We start from the raw sequence: 22,553 nt of genomic DNA on the forward strand, positions 1-22,553 counted from the left end.
AAATACCATCGCGCCGTAGCCGGTGTGGCACCATAGACTTATAAGCTAATGGCAGGGCAGCGCATTCCACTTCGCTCTGCCTTAAAATGCTGGGCGATCATATAACCATATAACTGAGAGAGAAAGAACATAAAGAAGCGAAGGAGCCCGCATAAGGAACTGTAGGTATACATTTTACTATTTTGTTTTTTTTTCTCGCTCACTCTGAATCGTACCCCAGACTTCTCTCTCTAAGCGCTGTCCATTAGTTTATAGGGTCCAACGCTGCGCAACGGGCAACGCGGCCAGGGAGGGAGAGCAGGGGCGTGCATAAATGGGTAGCAATAGGTAGGTATACTCGCAGCCACGATGTAGAGAATATCATCGTCTTTACATCCGCTTGCTCGCCGCTCATACGCGCGGTCGGTCGGCTCCGATTGGTCTCCGCACAAATCAGTTAGACCACATACGCCAACACTTGGATATTAGATATTATTTATTAAAATTAGTATTCCTATTTTAATTGTTCACCCGTTGCACGCTATAAGTTTGTGGCGGTGCGGTAAAAAAAATTAACAATATAATAAAAATAATAATAATAATAATATAATCTAGAAATAGCAAAGCATTGCCGAGAAATCTAGTATAGTATATTAGTATATACATAACACGATATGCATACAATGTGTTAATTGAACCTGTAATTTCAGTATGGACCTTGGCCCAGGGGCCTCCCATATTTAAGCCACTGCTACTTACTGATTATAAAGGATTACAATTATAAAAATAGAATTAAGGATCAAAGATAAGATACTATCAAACAGTTCGATAAATTAAAAAATGACTGACAATAATTTTAATTATTGTAATAAGAAAAAAAATACAAAAAACTTTTTTATCGACTTACAACACACAATTTTTTTGACATATTCACATAAAAACTATACAAGAACACTGATTTCAACCAGGCGATGTAACACTAAACACTTATTTCAAACACTTATCTTAAAAATAATGAAATAAAAATGTATTGCACGTACAAAATATTTAAATAAAATGTGCTTAACATATTATACTTAAATGCTCAGTGCCAGACATACTCAAACGTTACATACTACTTATTAACCGTACGGAAAATCAATTTCTATTATATTAACAATTTGTCATTAGCACAAACATTAGAACACAACAATCGACAACTTTTTATCAAAATTTGGCTACAACAAAGTTTCTAATTAGAATAATACCTTTAAATAATTATTATTTTAAAATATAATTGTAAGCTGATTAGTATTGTACATAAATTGGCGAACAATGTTTATGGACGAATATAACTTTGTTGACATAATTAATTATTTTCACATTTTTCGATTATATGTATTGTAGCAGTACAACAATCGCAGCACACTACCATTGTATGATATAATAATTTGTAAGCGTAATAATAAATATTTAAATTAATAAATAATTATGAACATAAAATGAATAATCATATTTTTAGGTAATAACTATCACAGAGGTTTAGTTTAACAATAAAATAATGTTTTTAATGAATCATGATAAATGTTTTTTTTTTAAATATACAAGTTACATCATGCATATATGATGCATATTATATTGTTGGACGTAGATTTTGTACGGAATCTTGAACAGTATAATATAATGAAATTTATCTATTCTTATTATTCTCAATCAGTTTTTCTTTTTACCAATGTACTCAAGTTTAATAATTATCAAAAAAACAAACTAAAAAATGCTTAATGCACGTTACAACTTACAATAGTGTATTGATATTATAGAACAATGATCATTAAGAATAAAATCCACAGCCATTTTTGATCATTAATCCAATATTGATAGATCGAGTGAACAAAGTTTGTTGGTATGATTAAAACATAAAATTTAAATAATGATTGACAGAGGAAACTCAAGTTTGTTTTCTATAACCTAATTAAAGATAATGATAATAATAAAAACTGTATTTCTATCAATTAATATGATAATATTATAATAATAATTAGATTATAATAACTTTATGATTTTTAAAGGTTTAAAGTGATAAAGTTCAAGACAACAGGACTAAATGTGGGCAAAAAACATTATTGAGCATATCAAAGCTTAGTATAAAAAAAAATATATATATATGTATTTATAATAGAATTGTTTTAACTGACAACACATTATAATACACACTAATAATAGTAATCAGTATCAATGTTATGATTCTTACCTAAAATAATATTATCATTAAATTAAATTTATAAAATAAAATACAGTAACAAATGCATTCATTAATGTTAAATTGTAGAATCAACAACGAAATGTTGTTCAAGACATCGATTTATTTGCATACAACTAATTAATATTAATCACTGTTAGGAACAGAATATTTATCGAGGGGAAAAAAGTATATAAAGCTAAAGAATAAAAGTGAAGAAACAAACAGTCAATTAGGATAAAATGGTAACATAAAAAATAAAGATGTTTCTTTATTTCTTTGGAATGTTTGGGAGAAGGGGGTTTTGGGTAAGGGGAGAGGAGAACCACACAAACTTGATGGACTATAATTAATTAAGACTGCAAGACAATCGGAACTGGTCCAATTGAATGCTCCAATGTGAACGGTGTAACCTGATAGATAAAACAACGATTGCACACACGCACTGGCTTCAAATGCCCAAATCTGGGTAAAGGGACAGAGTTTGAACTGCACCGAGAACAGAATACCTGCAATGAAAAATCAATTAAGAAATAGGACAAGTTTTTAAGGTTAGTATTAAGAAAAAGTAATGTAAGTACTTTTCCACAATTTCGACAATGATGACGTCTTCGAACTACAGTGAACATGGCTTTGCATGACATACATACAGGAGCCTCATTGTCAGGTATCCACGGTGGTGGCGTCTCTGTTGACGTGGATAACATATCATTCATCATGGTTTCACCTCTCCAAACAAGCGCCTCTTCCCCATTTTCAATGTCGATCACTGGAGGTGGGTTGTTTATCACAGGAATTACTTCTAAAATTTCCAATGAATCATAAAAAAAATAAGTACAAATACTTCAATGGCACATTTTTAAACAAACCCAAGTTCTGTTGACTATCGTTGCCGCAATTGGAATTAGACATGAGAAACACTGCTTTAAGTATATTACGTAAGTCTCCAGCAAAGTTTGTCTGCAGTTGGTCAGCTACTCCGGATATGCATACAAACAGCCGATGTAATAAGTCTTCATCAGATCTAAAAAAACAAGAACCATAATAATTATTATATGCAATAATTAAACATACAGTTATTTCTCACCTGAACTTAGCACGAGCTTTTTGTCGACGTAACGAATAATTACAGGAACTGTCTGTTGATGTGCTGTCAGTCACACTCTCGTCGCTCTCATCTGCCGATGAAGTCGTACAACTAGAACAGCTTGAACACATTTCATGTTTCTTGATCCTAAAGAATGAAATGACACAATTATTATCACAACTATATCTTTGAGGCGAGTTTCATTTAACATCTATATTTATTAGTAAAATTCTATAGTCTGAAATTGTATAATATAAATAATATGTGTTATGTACAAAATAAAAACATTGTTGAATTAAAAACACAGTTGAAACAGTTTTAAATATTTTAAAACACTTAGATTATTTAATGGCATTTATGAACTGTCCTGTAAATTATAGAAATTAATGATACAGACTATTTGTGTTTTTCGAATGCCGTATTAGAAAGTGTTGTCTCTGTTTAAAGTATTAGATGAAAACCTAACTGAAGAATTAATTTTACACTGTCATTTTTAATATAAGAGTTAATCAAATTAAATAAAAATAACAGAGTAAAATAGATTTTTCTGAACATAAATGTGCTATGTTATGTGTTAGTAAGACAAAGTAATACATGCAAGTATAAATCTTCTTAAGAATAAGAATTCAATATTTGAAGATATTATAAATAAGTATTTATTATAAATGATTTAACATGAAACCTATAATAATCAGTAGCAATTAGTCAAGTACTTATTTAGTATTAACAAATTATAAAATACTAAGGCTAACAGTACTTTTAAATCTTGATCAAAATAGAGACAACTTCACTGACTAAATATTAGATCTACTTCAGGTTGTATGTGTTAAGTAGATAATATGTTATTTTATATAAGTTCTTATACTTATTTACATTCAATTAAAATATTCAACAGACTATTATAAAATGTAATAGTCGTCCCACGAAAATTCAGGGGACTGAAATCGATTTATAGAGGTTTTCGATTTACCGAGTGTTAAGTAATTGAAAATATTTTTTCATACCTATGTACATTCTATTCATTATTTATTAAACTTTTATTTTTACATTTATTAATATATATTATTAAAGTAAATAAGTCAATGTAGTAAGATGGTCTTTTTGTTTGAGTATAATTGAATGAGTAGGAGCTGGGATACAAAATCGTGGGCAACATCTTTGTTTTTCACAAGCTTCAACTGCCCCAGTCACTTTTTTTTTTATCTGCGAGCAAAAAACACTTGTACTTTACGGCCTATTGGAACCATTTACAGGCCTACGTTTTATTCGATTTTAACAACTCTTTACCTATTGCTGAGGTTTATTTAGGTAAAATAATACAATTTAAGTCAAAAAACCACCGACAGACATTTCATATTATTGATCATGTATTTCCTTTAATTATAGAGATTTTCTCAGCATTAAGTTCAATTTATAGAGTTTTTTGAATTATCCGAATGATGACTGTAACTCAGAAACTAATAATATTTGAATTTCAATCAAGAATAATTTCAGTTATAATATACAAATGTTCAAAAATTTGTATCACCACAGAGCAGTCGTTAATTGCATTAACTTGGATTAAAAAATCCAAGTATTTGAAAAACCGCATGGTTTAACAATACAATTGGGGTGATCACAGTTAAATGAATTACTCCAGGTGATAATCATAAATATAACTCACATAATGTCACAACATTTTGTATGATCTTAGCACATAAAGTATATACAGGATGTAACAGAAATAGTTAATGAATGTAATTAGCTAACTATGGAATTACTTTTGTCAAATACACTTGTCAGTTTTTTCTGTTAATCAAAGTACTTATACTTGGTAAACTTACATGGGTTTAACGCTGCCACATCTGGCGGTATTGCAACATCTTGTGGTTTGGAGGCGGCAAATCACCACTTCAGCCGACCGTTTGCCATCAGTGCTGGTTGCCTTGCGCAATTCCCGCCAGCTCTTTGAGTACTTGGTCGAAACAGCAGTCACAACAGGGACCTTTTCCCGGGATTTTATCTCACTACTACTACTGCTGCTGCTGCCGCTACCACTCTGGTTGGAAGAGGCGGCGATGGCATTTGTCTTTTTCCTCCTGTGATGGTGATGACAACAACGACGACCACTACCACCTCCACCACTAGACGGCGATAGACATCGAACAGAGGACGACCTGTCTCTCTTATTATCTACTGTAGCCGACTTCCATCGGTTCCAATTGTTGCAACAACACACCCGATACGAACTCGATGGCAATTCTGTTTGAGTTGAACTACTCGACACGTTTGGGGGTGCATGGTGCTGTTTTGTAGGATGAAGCTGCGGCGACAGCACGTTTTCGTTTCCGTTATCGTCTTGGACCACCACTACAACCACAGCTGCGCCACTACTGTTGTTCCTGATGATCTCACGTTCTAAGTTTGTCGACTTCACCAAGATTTCTGTCAGAGCTTCCGTAGCTGTGGCCAGCGACTCAGTGAGATCTGCATCTGGCATCGAACCAGATGACGACTCTAGACCACCACAATCATATTGTTGCAGTTGCTGCCGGTTGACCGCTGGACTTTTCAATTCGTTGTTAGGCTGTTGATCGCTGTCATTTTTCGTTGATATGATTGTCGATCCGAACGACCCACGTTTAGTCGACGGGTTGCATTGGTTGCTGTTGCTGTTGTTGTTGATTAGGTCTTGCGGTGATGACGGTGGCGTCGGCGGAAATCCTTTCGTACCACAGTGTTCTATGGTTGTTACAGGGGTGGCAGTGGTAGTAGTAACGCTGTTGTCCATTACCAATTCTGCAGTGCTGGATGAAAGGCACTCAGAATCCTCGTCACTGGTTTCTTGACACCTGAAACGAAAAAGGATACACAAAATATTATTCCATACCATTTTATGAGCATACAATATTTTATGCAACAGCTGTTACAACATAATAATATACTCACGATGACTGTTGGTTCTTCACTGACAAATTCTCGTCGAACTTAACCTCATCGGACGAACACAGCATCCTCTCCAGCGTTGACAGCTCCTTGTCGGACAGGGTGAGTAGGAGCTCTCTGATTTTCATTAATAACGACTACATAACAAGTATACGCATTAATTTAAATATTACATACATCGATTAGCCCAATTAGGTATTGTCTCTTATGTACATGTATATCGTAGCGTTCTATTATAAAAGACACTGCGAGTAACTTTTTCTACGTTTTGCGCAGTTAAAGGTATTTAAGTTAAAATATGTCGAACGGTAAAAACTGGCATTTTGTGGGTGTAATTGCCATATTTTATCGAACGCTCGCGATATACGAGTATACAGAAATACAGAATACATACGGAATAAGCACTAAACACTCACACGAAATGGACGGAACATATCGGACATGTCGGTGGCGTTTTGGTCGAGGGACAGAGGTGACATGTAGGGGTAAAATAACAGACCAGACACTATGGCCAAACGAGGAATAGTGAACATGAGGGCAGGATCATAGTCGTCAACCATTTCTTGGGTCAGGAGACCTTTGACGAGCGCTCTAAACACACCAATATTATAATAAAAATTAAAACATAAAAGTATTATTTCGATATACAATATAGTTGGAAGTACTAATGTACCATTGTAACATGTATAGGCGTGTCTACGGGTCATGCATGTCATGCACAGGCATGTCCTGCGAAATATGATCCAACTTAGGTAGGTACATTATAAATTGCGGTGCATAATATAAACTTTTTTTCTAAGTTTCTGATTTCATATTAAGTTTTTTGATTTTCATCACGTAAAATTAAACATTTATAAAAAGTATTATAAGTATTAAAATTATATTTTTAAATTACTAAATACAATTTCATATAACCTACCTAGTTATTTATTTATCTGATAAAAGGAATATTGTTTTTTATTCCTAATAAAAAAAGTAAAACTGATTTAACTATTATCAGATGATAAAGCTTATTTCAAAATTTGGGGGTTATATTCGAATTCCCAAACCTTAATCTAATTAAATTTTTTTTTTCATGGTGTGGGGGGTGCAGTAACCCCTCCCCTGGATATACCACTGTTGTGCACGACCTGCGGATGAGGTCTGGACACGCCTATGGTAACATGTATACTAAATAAAAATCGTACTTATATTATTATTTTTATTTATTTTTTTGCACACCATTTTTTACTGCAGTATGGTTTTATTTTTTGTTCTATCGCCCAACGCACTCACCTTTGTAAGGTCTCGGAAAACAAGACAACTACGAGTTGCTGGAGTTCGTATTCGTGTGCGGTCTTGACTGGCACCATTGCGGACACGTAACGCAACTCAAACTCAGCCAACAGATGATCGAACGTACACAACGACGATATTAGGTTACGCAGGCAGGGCGGAGTTTGGTCGCCGCAAAGGCTTGCGTCCCTCAGGAGGCCTCGGACTCTTTCCAACGACTTGGTCAGCGCCCGGGCCAAAGGCCTCATAGCTCCGCTCTCGGCTTCCCGGTTCATTATGCTCGACCCAGCCGATAGACACTATAGGTACACGAAAATACGTAATTAATAATAAAGTACGCGTAGATATCGCTAATAGATATTTTGTTCGTGTCATTCTTATTTATTATCATAATCTTTAAAATAGTTATGTAATTTTTTTTTTATGTATAAATTATAATGTAAAGTTTTTAACGTATACAATTAATTGTTTTTTTTTTTTTTGTACATGACCATTAATATAAAGAATGTATATTGCACCATAAACTGCACAATAAAACTGGCATTTAAAATAAGTTAATTATATCAATTTTTTAAAACATTTTTAAACTATTTTATCTCGCTAATTTAGGTAAGGTTTTTATCGACTTATAGTTTCTAAGGTTATTACCTACGATATTTTAATAATTCATAACACGAAAATTAAATAATTTCGAAATCCCGTTTTGTCGATATTCCTATTATATCACATACGCAGTTATAATATGTTAATGCGTACAATCACCCATGGGTGATTCATGTATTACATTACTATTGTCTATTTTTATATGTATGGAAAAAAATTCATATAGCGGTTATTACATAGATACATGTTATACCTAAATACCTAATTATTATATTGGCACCTATGTATACCTGTGAATACCGACAAACGATTTATGTGCGCAGTTTAAGGTCGCGCACGACACTGAAATATAATAAACATTTTTTTCAGACCGGACAACAATAATAAACTATATATTTTGCGAAATGCGATTGCGTTGTGGGAGACGGTTTTTTTTTGTCCAAAATATACATTGAACGCCGCTCATAAGTCATAATAATACGAAGGGGGTATCGTAATAGTAACATGTAATATCATAATTACCTCAGCGCCAAACCACAGCTGCCCCGCCAAATTATCCTGAATTACGTCGTCTGGAAATTTTACACGAAAATCACGGCTGGCCCGTTCGCCAGGTATCAGCTCGTCCATGATTTTAATACAAATCGTCAAGACCTAAAAACGAAAAATATCGTTTATTAAACACGATGTAGATGTATGTAATTATAAAATAGGGCCGGCGTATTGACGCTTTTCCCTTGTGCTGAAAAATATTGCTCTGTAAGTGGAAAATGTATTAGTTAGTGTGTTGGCAGTGGGATGGAGAGTTTTACTCACTTTGTCCTGACATTGTCGCAAATGGTTCACGAGGGCGGTGCACCGCTGAGGGTCTTTTTTGCCGTCGAAACTGTCCAGTTCCGCCGCGACGGCATTCAATTCGTCGTCGGCGTAAAAGAACTGCGCCAACAGCGAACGGTCTCCCTTCTGAAATCAAAATGTAAGATTAAATATAAAAAACAAATTTCATTCGTGCACACAATTAAAATTGTACGGGGTGTTAATATTTTTATAGATTTAAAAATAAAATAGGTGAGTCGCAGTTGTAGGAACGAAAAGAACGTACAGGCTAATCTTAAAACGACAACGACATTGCGCAATAATAACGTGGTGCGCGACGAGTTTACGTAATATTTTCTCCACGTAATTTAATTATTAATTTAAAAACGTACCATTATTATTACAGTGGTCGACGAGTTAAACATAATTTTAATACCCCACTTTTGAATTTAACCGCGTAACAAAGAAAACGAATTATCTATTATTTTTCGTCTCGGCCAACAACATGACACTATTGCTATAATAAATGATAGGCGACGTATCCGTCTCATTTAAATGTATTTTGTTGCTTTGTCATCGTGTTATTGTTATTATTGTTCTTATTATTTTATCAAACATGCACTTGTATTAAATTCACTTGGCAACAGTGTGATAATAGGGTCGATATGAAACATTAAAATATAAATATACATAATATATCAAAAAATAATAAGATGCAAGAGCCTGGAATAATAAAATGTGACGATTTGTTTTTTCCCCTTTAAAACATTTGAAACAAAAAATATACCGAGCGAGTAGTAAAATGTGTAATCTACTTATGTAGGCCAGTTTTCCATTTAAACAAGGAATTATATTATCATAATTATTAATGTTCAATAATATGGATTAACATAAAATAAAGTACCAATCATATTATAATACGCACAATGCTTTCTCTAAGATCGAAAAAAGTTTATATATTTTATACGTAAACAGTATAATTTATTATACACGAAATACCTCCAACTGAGCGTAGGCACGTCGTCAATGGATTTCTAAACAAATAATATATTTTAGTTATAGCTGAATTAAAGGTATGGTGTATTACCATGGGGTATGCGTGATGTTAAAAAATGATTTCAATAATACGGACCATTACCGAGCAAAAATCTGTACGACGAACGACGGGCGCGATGATAAAACGATTGCTGCTTTGTAGGCGGGCGGTAGGTGTATAATATAATATACCTTTTATATAACGTCTCGACGTTTTCACCGAAATGTTAATACAAGTACGTGCCTCGTTAAAAACCACGAAGAAAGTACTAGTACACCGACGGGGTAATATAAAAAGGTGGAAGAAAAAATCTGACCAATTTGTTTGCACTATTACAGTGGCAGAGGTTCCGCGCCGAAACGCTCGTCGTATACATATTACAAGATTATATTATATGTATATATAAATATATAATATATATATATACATATATACAGTAACGCAATACTTTCACTTAGCACCTGTTATTATATTCATGGCCACTATATATATTTATATACTATATACTTAACGCGTATATGCGTCTCTGCTGACACTCTCTAATATAAAACATATAGATATTAAAGAACATAAATAATATCCCACGTGGTCGTTGTCGTTTCCGCACACGACGCCTATAATATCATAGAATTATATCACCGGCAAAAATTAATTCCAACAGAATAATGTAGATACAATATCTAATAAACAGCTACGCTAATTTTCGGTCATTTTTTATATTTTTTAAGATAAAAATTGTTTACCTACCTATGATATAACACTACATTTTTACAATTTATGTAGTATTTTTATTATCATAATCAGAAGCAGAATAGTTTCCTATTATTTTGTCATTTTGATACAGGTAATAATATAAATATCCAACATTTAACTAACAATGGTTTTTATAAAACAGAGCATTTAAAGTTTAAATTAATGGATTAAAATGGCAAGGGGTATAATAGGTCCTTTATTACACTTTACTTTAAATAGTTATTGTTAAAAATAAACTATATGCCTATATGTTCAATCACTATTTCTAAATCTAAATTTTGGAAAAGTATTTTACATCCAAATATTATGATTTTAAAAAAAAGTTACATAATATTAAGAAAATAAAAACAAAAATATTATGATAAAAATTATTAAAAATAGGTACAAAAACTAATTTGGAAAGTTAGTGTTGGCAGCTAAACGTAACACTAGCTGTGTGTGTATATTACTGTACTATATAAGTATCGATTTACAAGTTTTTTTTGTTTGTTTTCATGGTAAATCCAAGTGACAAGAATTATTATAGCAAGATAACACTACTATGATAATACCCATATGTACAACACGCCACGTGCCTACATCATATTATTATATACTATATAGTGTACCTAATTACAATATCACCAACCGCGAATGTAGGCTAAGGCTAAACAAAACTGCACTATACCTATAGGTTATAGGCACGTTATCACGTCGCGGTACACACTTTCTTGATTCCTATACCAATTACTGTATTATATATGTATGTAATCTGAAATTTTCCGGAAAATCGAAGAAGGCTGCGGCCAACAAGCGCGGCGTATCTAACCGGAATACAATTTATATTATCACTATACAAGTGTTGATTATTATGTCGTTAGGTTAGGTTGTTGCAAAGTGAAATTTTCATTTGAACGTTTTTGTGAAATCAATAAAGTGTATGCTGTAAATGGATTTATCCGCTGACCGTAATAAACGTCATATCGGTTTTATCACCCAGAAATAAACTAATTATAATTTTATAATATAGGTACCTTGATGATGTGTTTGCATGATAATCGATAATAATTAAAATTATTTCATTGTATACACAACTTAATGTGTCTTTTTAATTGATTTATCTGCAATCAATAACCACGTGAACCCAATTATTACATATTATACATTATTTTAATGATCATAGACAACGAAACCCAGTACCAACACGTCATGTTGTATATAATATTATAAACACAATAAACAAACATATTAGTATACTAACGGGTTTTTTTTTTCAATAAACTCTTGAAAAATAAATATTTTTACCATAAAAACAATAACAGCGTCTGTGAATAACAATTTATTGGATAATAAATCGATTATGTTAAGTTACATCAAAATGTTATATAATAAATACTTCAACACTTGATTAAAAAATTTTCAACAATAGATTACAAAGTATAATAATAAAAGCATATTAGTTGGCAGTCGAGAATATTTCCAAACATTTAAGCATTTCCATATGGATTGAGTGACTAATTTTTGTATTTGGAAAAAATTCGAATACTTTAACAGTTTAATCCCACTAAAATCATTTAACTGTCCGTCTGTATTTGTGTTTTTACTATTAAACCCTAATAAAATACAAACGTTTTACAAAAACTTTTATACATAAAAAAAATATAGTCCTTGACGGATAATGTGTTAGGTAAATATTATACAATGTATTCAACTTGTTTAGTTGTTTACTAAACATACCTATATAGACCTACACCACCTTGGCCATTCCAATACTTTAATTCGATTTTATAAGTTACTGCATCGTGTTATATTAAAATCAGATTTGATGTTATTAATATACATTTGAAAAATTATAAAATCGTACGGCTTTCATGATCAAATAAAAAAAAAACTGCTGGTTAGGGTTATTTTTTTCTGTCTAATTTTTCTGAAATTGTGCTCCAAGACCATCGCTAGTTTAATAATACTACATTATAGCGACCGGCGTGAGGATAATATTATTAATTCACGTTTTAATTAAATTATAAATATTTGCATGACGTATGAACCAAATTCGTTATACATACAGAATGGGCCGCCGTTTATATTCATTAATATGGAAAACATTAGGCCCCCACTCTGTACATATTATATTATTATGCGTATTGTGTACCTACTCCTAATCCAATAATATTAAGCACTTAGTGAATTACACTATAAAAAAAATACTGATCACAATAATATTTTACTCCTAGACCATCAATTTAGCAATAAAAACATAATTTTATAACAAATTAACATTATAGCAATGAATATGCTGTAGAAATAAACTTACATTCACCGTGAATACAAATAGCATCGAAGAAATTAAGTTATAAATTTCAAATAACCTATTATCCTGATCTCAAGAGTCAAGAGTATACTCTTAAGTTCTGATACTAAAAAATAAAACCAATAATATAAATCAAAGACACCTACCACGATTCACGTACATGAATATTTTTACACTAAAGTAAACGTAGCAGAACTACATTTACATTATGTTTAATTTGTTAATAATTGAACACATAATATAATAACTAAACATGCATCACCTTTATTATATTACTTATATTATAATATTTAAACGCATAATCTGATGCTCGTTATACAGACGACTAATACCGATACGTAATATTATATTTTGACGATTGTCGTGAAAAAAGAAACTGAAATTATGTAGTTTTTTTTAGTTCTTTGTGTTTGTGTGGTATATAATCAGATATCGAACGACTGTTACAGGATTATCACCAATTACCTATAATAGGAATCCAAGGAATAGTAATCACGCAAGCGCAGTTTTCGCCTGGAATACGACATAATAATAATATATACTATAATCATTAATCAGTAATCAGTACACGTAGTGTTTCTTGTGTGATCAAACTAGTAAAATGGTAGTAAAAAATAAATAAACAAACTTATATAATGATAATATTTAGCAATAATACAAACGCAAGCGTATAATACAGCAGATAGGTTTAACCTATAGAATATAAAGTATAATATTATAATATTGAAACAACGCTTGTATTTATACTTAAACGCGCCTTTATACTTTATAAGAATAACCGCGTTTGTAGGTATAATAGGTAGCTGCCATACCCATGTAAATAAATGCGCATTTACTTTGGAGTATAGTATATTATAGTATAGTATATTTTTATAATAATAAAATGACTAATGCATGATAATATTATTATTTTCCAATGGTTTGCAATGTAACTAACAAAACTTAAGATAACTGTTTTTATTTTTATATAGTGTAGTAAAATACCCTCGAAAATACCCACATAGACAATTTTGTATTTGGTTGGTTGGCTAGAATTTTCCGAGGTCTTTTCTAAATAGACAATTATTCCTAAAAAGATTTACTATTATTTATTTACCATACAAAATATCAGTATGATGAGTGTTTTTCAACTCGCGAAGACTTGAGAGGCTGTGAGGTCAAAATTACCAAATTGCAAAGAACGGACAATTAAAAATGTTCACATTATTCCATATTTGGAAAATTAAGCAACACCATACCTAACCTATGGCAGACACAATAATTACGGTTAGCTTGGTGTTGTCCTATTATGTAGTATTTTCACAATTGTTTCTACTCCAATATTAATGTAATAATAGAACATATACATAAATTATATATTATATAGGTAAATGGGAACATGTGTTTTAAAACAATAGTAGAATCATAATATATAGCTTTGTGTTCTACAACAAAGAGACACCTCAATATACTTAAACAAACATATTTGTCAGTGTATCATAGCGATATGATATGTATGGTTTCCGATAGGTATTGGCCATTTCACGTCAACTATCAGACTACCTACCTAAGAGGCTAGAGCTACTATTTGTATTATAATATGTGTATCCCCCATGAATAGCTATCGTGTTTCGGCCCTCATGGTTTGCATCCGTTTTCAACTACACAAGTACACCACAGCATTTTATTTCATAGCGATTACAATAGGTACCAATTCTATGGAACAAAGATAGTTGTAATAATTATGATAATAATAACCCTTCTGTATGAACTTGAATATTACATGCGGCAGTGCTATAGCTATAACGTAAATCGGAAGTTGGGTCTTTGGTACCTACTAAACCAAATAATAAAAACAAATTGACATTCATTATTAGTCATTACACATATTATGACGTTAATTATTAATTTATAATATAAATAATATAATATATAACAGTTTCTTTGTAGATTATTTTTTTCGTGTAAGAATTGTAGAATAATTGTACTTTTATGAATTGTATATAAAACATAACTGGCATACTTCTATAATATATGATAAGTCATAATTCATAATATATAGCGGGGGGACGAGGTGGCCGAGTGGTCTAACGCGACGGATTCGGCACAGCCGGTCCGAGTTCGATCCTCGACCACTGGGCGGCATTTTTCTCCGTGCAAGTCACGGTGTCCGGAGAACAAGTGCCGCCATCCCCCCACCCCGGGGCACGGCAGAAACCTACGGGTGCCCCATTAGAAATTCTGCCAAACACAACACACACGTGTACCAACCTACCCAATATAAAACCTACCAAACCTTCCAAATATAAAAACCTACAGTGCCCTCCCCACACCCAATGGCCTATGTTGCCGCGGGTTACCCAAAAAAAAAAAAAAAAAAAAAATATATAGCTTTCTCTCGGTTTTTGTAAAAGATAAGAAACACCCATCATATCCTCATCCCACGAGTTATTGGCACATTAAATACCTAATAAAACTATTTTTAAAAATTTTTTTAATAAATGAATTTATTTTATAGTAAGATTAGGTTAGGTGAGATTTTATTGTATTGACTAATGGATATTTTCAAACATTTCATTCATAGATAAGTAGGTTCAAAAAAATACACAAATCAATAAATTTCGTTCAAACTAAAAAATATAATTATTTTGGATTAAATACTGTATAACTAACAATATACTAACTATACATACACGTACTAACGTTATTTCTTTAAATTAAATTATAATTTAATAAGATGTTATAAACCTATTTATATAGGTACTATATAACATTTTTATCTAAGAATAATTAACAGGCGGGATTAGCATGGTTGAAGAAGTCACCAATATTGATTAATAAAATGAATGTTTTTAAACATAAATAAAATATTTAAAAATAAATATTTGAAAGAAAATTCCATAATATTTGCACTACTTAAATATTTTAATTTATATACCCAACTATCTATTTTAAACACAAATTAATTAACTTGTAGATATAAATAATAAAAATAAATTATAGGCATACGTTTTTTTTATTAATTAGCTATTGTGATAATATAAAATCATAGGTTACTATACAAAACGTGTACATTTGGCATAATTTAAAATGTTGGTGTCTATCTGCAATTAAAATGAAGAAAAGGTACCCATAATATTTTTAGATTAACTAATTCATTATATAATTTTTCACTTATCTACGCTCAATCTACTATTAAAGAAAGAATACTGCATAATAAAATAACACTTTATTTTAACAGAGTAGTTAGTCAAACTGTTATCCAAGGTGTTATTAAAGTACCAATACAACCAAATAAATAAAAATAAGCTGCAAAACTAACTAGTGTAGAACACAGTAGTACAATATTTAAAGCAATTAAAAAATATTGAAAATCAAAATTTAACATAGCTAACACTACTTATATATTAGACTATAATACGCTAATTGTTTTACCAAAACAATGGAAATCGTGTCTTGTGTGGTTTTAAAAATTTACCTGTATGCTTAAGGACGTCATCACTCTGTATATTATAGTTTATCAGTATTATTAAGAAAATCCACACATAAAAACAATGAAACAAAATGAATGTATTAAACAAACAACAAAATATGCTTATGTAACACAATAATAATATATTAAATTATTTCAATTTAAGGATAATAACAAGATAATAATATAGGTACTGAATTGTGAATTGTTGTATTGATCAAAACAAATAACATAACGTATCATATATATGAGTAATTCCTATCGCACTTATAAATTTAAATAAAGCGTGACAAATTAAATATTATCTATATTGTTTTAGATGATAATGTGTACATTATACAATTAACATTTCTCATTTTGTAATTTAAATTACAATCACATGCACCAACATCATTACAAGAATTTGAATTTCTTGATAATATGCATAAATACATTTTTTAGTAGTTCGATAATAATAATATAAGAATTATAAAATATGATATAATGTCTATAGCCAATTCACAACTAAGATACACATTATCCCTGAATTCAGCCTTGTTGAACCTGGCTAAACATATTTAACCAAAATATTATATAATATTAAATAACAATTTTTAAAGATTTTTTTTGAGAAAGAGCTGAGTTACCTTCATAACTTCTCAAAGTTTACACCCAATTTTACCTATTTAGTATATATTATTATGATATTATGACGTGTTTCATATTATATTCTCCGATACTCTCTTTGTAACAAGTAAAACGTATAGTGAAAGCAAGACGTAATATATTAAATTTCTGAGACTTGATCCTGCAGTGCATAACATAAAAACAATCTTTTTTTAATAAAACAATCTAAAATAGGTGCAAATTCATAAATTATTTATCAGTTCGTGTAAACATTACAATTTTATGTTTCCTAAGCTTTTGATGAGAAGCCTATTGACCTTTCACCATTCCACAAAACAGCCTTTGTTTCTTTATTTTAGTGCTACTTAAAAACTACTTGTCGTGTTTTATATTTAAAAAATATGTGGGATGAAAGCTACAATGTAAACAAGCATTTCATTTTTATATAAATAATAATAGCTGGTATTAACTCGGTGGGACAAGCGACCAAGAGAACATAGTCATCATATATTATGGTAGAACAGCCTTCGTTTTAATTTTATACAACAATTAATTAAAATGTATTTATTTACTTCAGGTTCATAAATTCATAATATTTATTCCGAACGCGATTTTACTATTGAAACCGCAATAATATGTAGATAATACCTATACGAATTCTGTTTTAATATTAATACACAAAAATTTACTTAAACTCGTAGAACTGACCGAATAACCTTCACTAATTTCCGTCCATCAATAGACACATCATAATATATTATATTGTATAGGATTGTAGGTATTACATTCAACTTCGGGATGACCTTGGTAGTTTGGTACGGTAAGTGTGTATAATGTATATATATAGTATAATATACCTATGTCCTATATGCCTATATGGATGGACTATGGATCTATAACATAATATAAAGAGTTTGTTCACTAAGATATAGAAAACTTAAATAATATAATCTCAAATTGAGTATCGACCAATTTCATTACAGAAAATGTTTTAAAAAAAGTAAATCCATATCCATATTTTAGTTAATAATATATGCTTATAAAGATATAAGTGTGACCTGGAGTGGGGCGGTGTTTGGCTCCAGTCACAAACGTGCTTCGAGAACAAGCACCGGCCAGTGTCACTAGTTCCCGGATGGGTGACCACCCGGGTTTTAGTGACAAATCCTTGCCACACATACACGTGTTCCGAACTAACCGTACCCTCCCTCCCCCCTACTAACACTAATGGCCATAGTTGCCGAGCTTTAAGCTCTATTAAAAAAAAAGAAGATATAAGTAGGTATAAATAATACAGGTTATAATTACTATTGTTTATAGAATAATAAATAGTAACATAAGTAACGTAGTCGTTTTGGGATAAAAGATAAAAAAAAGCATTTAGGTAGGTATTAGGTACCTACTTACAATAATTTCTCGAAAAATATATCATGTTCAGATATCAATATTATTAATTAATGATAGTTGGCAAATGTTTTTTTTGGTTTTAGATGTCGCGATGTTTTGGGTAATTTATCTGTGAACCATTAAGTCATGGTCTAATTAATAAATATGTCAACATTGAAATAAAGTAAAATTATTCTTTTGATTCTTTTATAATTTTGCTTTGTTACAACTAAAAATAGAGCTGTCGCACCTATTAATCTTAAATGACACGAAGAGACAAAAATACAAGGTAATTTCCTTATGAAAAAAAGTTTTACCTAACGGTTTTAATTGAATTTCTGATTCACATACATTGGTTTGATCAAGGATGCTATTATTTCTGTTGTTAGTTGTCCTTGTATAATAGGTTACCTAGGTATAGTAAATATATATGGATTTAAAGAAGTATAAATACAAATAATAATTATTGCCTTAGGATATATTGTAATATTATAAGTCTAGCAAATATACATGGGTACTTAATATGTATTTTGTTTAAAATTTCGGAAGTTAAACTAGGTCTAACGCCCGAGGGAACAAATTACAGGAAGCACATAAAATACCTACAATGAAAATTAAATAAGAAATAAATAATTACGTATATTATTACTACATAATATTAATAAAAAGTAAAAACGATACATAATGATATTACCTATCGATATAATTTACAATTATTGATAATATCAATCAAAAATTATTTTGTGTACGATCTCTCAACCAATTTTCTACATATACCAATAGGTACATACTTAAATTTAAAATCAATAATAGTTTGTAATATTATATAATATGCAATTCCAAAACGACCAATACTATGCTCAAGGTACATTAAAATAAAAATTGTTCGCGGATTTAAAAAATAAATACGTTTTCGAATTTCTTAATAATTTTTGATGAAATGGCAATAAGCGACAAAATAAATTAGAGGAAAAATGTAAAAAAGAAACCAGTTTTTAAAATAGAACCTTGACCATTTTCGGTAAGCCGAGCTAACCAACTAGGCTTTTTATTATATGATAGGTAGGTGACATAATTTGTTTTAAGTCCGATTGTAAGTTTAGTTTTACGTTTACACAAACCTGATGTAAAAATCTGGAAGATTAATAAACAATAATAATATGAAAATATAATATATTTGAAACTATTAACCTAGATAAATAATTAAACTCAATTTATTTCTAAAAACCATGATTCGTATTTACACGATTCTAAAGTTATCATTGATTTTGACAAATGAAAACTAGCATAATAAATTATGTAAAAGACCGCGAGTTGTCCTTGAGTAAACGCTTTTGTTATTTTTTTTTATCTCAGATCAATGATTTAAGATAGCACAAAATTATTAATAATAATATTATAATGTAGGTACCTTCCTATTTTACATAATGTATTGGCGAGAACCTATAATAGGTATACTAAATCCATCTATAATATATAATAAACCCCGTACTAAACCTAAGTTTTATGATAAAAAAAATATTTTATTTTACCTAAAAATTTTACACATACCGAGGTACATATTAAAATCTATATTTTAATAAATTGGATAAAAATACTTACCTATTTGTTTTATATTTGCGAATAAATAACTAGGTAGGTACTCATTACTCGTTTCAATTTACAGTTTTATATTTTGAATACAACATTTTAATTTTTCTTATACAATTACTACCTATAAGACTAGGTATAATATATTTAATAATACCAGGGCCACCACAAGGACATAGGCAGTAAAAATTGGAACTGGGATTGTTTTTTCTACTTTTATGATTCTAAAACCTTCTAAAAAAATACTTGTTGATAATAAATAATCACTAAGAGATCATAAATTAATTAAAATTATTTTATTTACCTCATAAATGCTAGAAAATAGGTATTTAGTTCAAAATAAATGTAAGAACATATATCTATGGTATAATTAAGGTAGGTGGTGGGTAGGTACTTAAGTTAAATAAATTCTAATTTAATCATATTACAAATTCTGTATTACTAGGGGTATTACCTACTTTATATATATGATTTTCAATGGAATCTAATCTTAATCTTGAACCAGACCCAGTGATAACTAAGACAATTTTGTAAGTTTAGCAAGATTCAGTTTTTTCCAAAATTTTTTCATCTACCTAGTAGATACTCGGTAGATATATAGCTATTAATTATTTTAAGTGAAGTACCTACATACTATCCTCTACTATCATACCTTTTTTCAAATTTTTAATACAAAAACCAATGACCAAAACATAAAAACATATTATGCATTATGAAATATGAGATATGGACTACCAATAAGTTATGAGTCATATAATATATCTACAATAATTAGACACCTAAGATATTAACCACATAAATACAATTTTGGGTAGGTACCTACCTATAAATGTTATTTTTTATCCTTTTTATTGGTATAACTCGTACAAAAAAAAAATTAACATACTTATAAAACCAAATTAATACCTAGCTTTAAAGAAAATGGAAAATGATCTGTGTACAGTAATATTAAATTAACTTAGAATATGATCTCATAATTACATATTAAGCTCAATTATAAAATGTGACAATGATGGTCATACTGAGTACCTAGGTAGGTACATCTAACTTAAAGGAGTAGGTAAATTAAAAAAACTTGTATAATTATTAAGTAAAATAGGTGGTTAGAGGTGTAAGCAATAAACATTTTGGAAAACTGTTAAAAATAATGGAAATACCTCGGGAAATACTTTTAAATTAGTTTCAAAAAACCAAGTCAATATTTAACTAGTTAATTTATAAAGGTAGGCATGTATCTTGGTAATTAAATATTAACAAGTAATTAATTACCTATGTAAATAATTGAATGAATAGGTATACCTCGAGAGTTGGGGTATGCATTCAAAATAGCCAATCGGGTAGGTAAAAGGTAGCCTCGGTGGAAGTAACCAAAGCATTGAGAAATTGTATAGGTGGATCGATAGGTAGTAACTACAATCATACTGATCAGTCAGTTACAGACGAACTCTCCTATTTGTTTTAGCATCAAAATATTTAAATATCATTAAGGTACCTATAATACAGTTTGATGTTTAAAAAATAAAAGCTATCATTACATTTATAATGATTACAAAATATCACAATGAATTCACAAGATAAGAAAGGTTACAATCGGACTAGGTAAACTAAATTACAAGAGAGTAAGAGACTCTGTGGACGTAATAGAATGGCTACAACCGTGAAAGATATTCTACTCGCTCCAGACGATTAGAAACCAGGCATAGCAGAATTTAGTGTTTGGAGGGACTCGGTCCATATTATAACGTTATGTACAGTCTGGGTAAGCGTTAACAGGACCAGTAGTAGGATCGATCGGGCTGCAGAAACTTAAGTGGCTGATATATTATACAAAGAAAAATACACGTTTAATTCATAATAACTTCAAGACCAGCACTCACCTTTGGCTTGTAAAACCATTTCCGGATGGACTCCATTTCCCAGGCTGCCGAAGACACGACGCGGGGTCAACTCTTCACCCGACTCTGTCAAATGACCGCTGGCGGCCGCGGCGAACAGTTTCCGGACGACATTTCGGACGCGTATCGCGTACGGACCATGAACGGACGACGATCGCGAAAACAGCGACCCGGCGAGGTTTTCGAACGGCGAACTCGGCTCAGACACAGAGACACGGTCTGCCCACCACGGTTCGGCGGTGATAACAACGAGTCGTACGATGATTTATTTTAATTTGATAATATTAATATAATATGGGCACAGCGTCGTCGTCTACCGCTGACCTGGGCGAACGTTGCCGAGTGTCTTGCGAAAAAAAAAAACGAAACGGTCGACGAACGGCGGAAAAACGATGTGTGCAGCAATCACAATCTCGAGACACCGTACACGACGTGAACGGGCGCGCGGGCCGATACGCTACTGAAGTCGCGCGACACACGATTGCACGACGAGTGGCGACCGCGGTCGTCGGCGGCGGTCAGACTTCGGTCGGGGAGGGCCGCGGGCGCGGAGAGGAAAACGCCGCCCCGAAAAAAAGCACGGTCCCGTGGTCACGTCGTCTGTTGTTGTAGTCTGTAGTAGTAGTAGTAGTAGTAGTAGTAG

At 31.2% G+C, this 22,553-nt stretch overlaps 1 protein-coding gene across 1 annotated transcript; it reads right to left on the minus strand.

The window, feature by feature from the left end:
* Positions 1–812: 812 nt before the first annotated feature.
* Positions 813–22,430, minus strand: LOC132952930 (lateral signaling target protein 2 homolog). The gene is made up of 11 exons (XM_061025448.1): positions 21,893–22,430; positions 8,904–9,050; positions 8,610–8,741; positions 7,485–7,783; positions 6,626–6,800; positions 6,213–6,346; positions 5,108–6,115; positions 3,285–3,431; positions 3,067–3,221; positions 2,779–2,999; positions 813–2,706 (listed from the first exon to the last, which is right to left on the minus strand). The coding sequence occupies exons 1-11, from the start codon at positions 21,926–21,928 to the stop codon at positions 2,551–2,553; spliced, it is 2,610 nt and encodes an 869-aa protein (XP_060881431.1). The 5' UTR covers positions 21,929–22,430; the 3' UTR covers positions 813–2,550.
* Between the last annotated feature and the right edge of the window lie 123 nt (positions 22,431–22,553).

This window comes from Metopolophium dirhodum, chromosome 9 (assembly GCF_019925205.1).
Source record: "Metopolophium dirhodum isolate CAU chromosome 9, ASM1992520v1, whole genome shotgun sequence".
Taxonomy (NCBI): Eukaryota; Metazoa; Arthropoda; class Insecta; order Hemiptera; family Aphididae; genus Metopolophium; species Metopolophium dirhodum.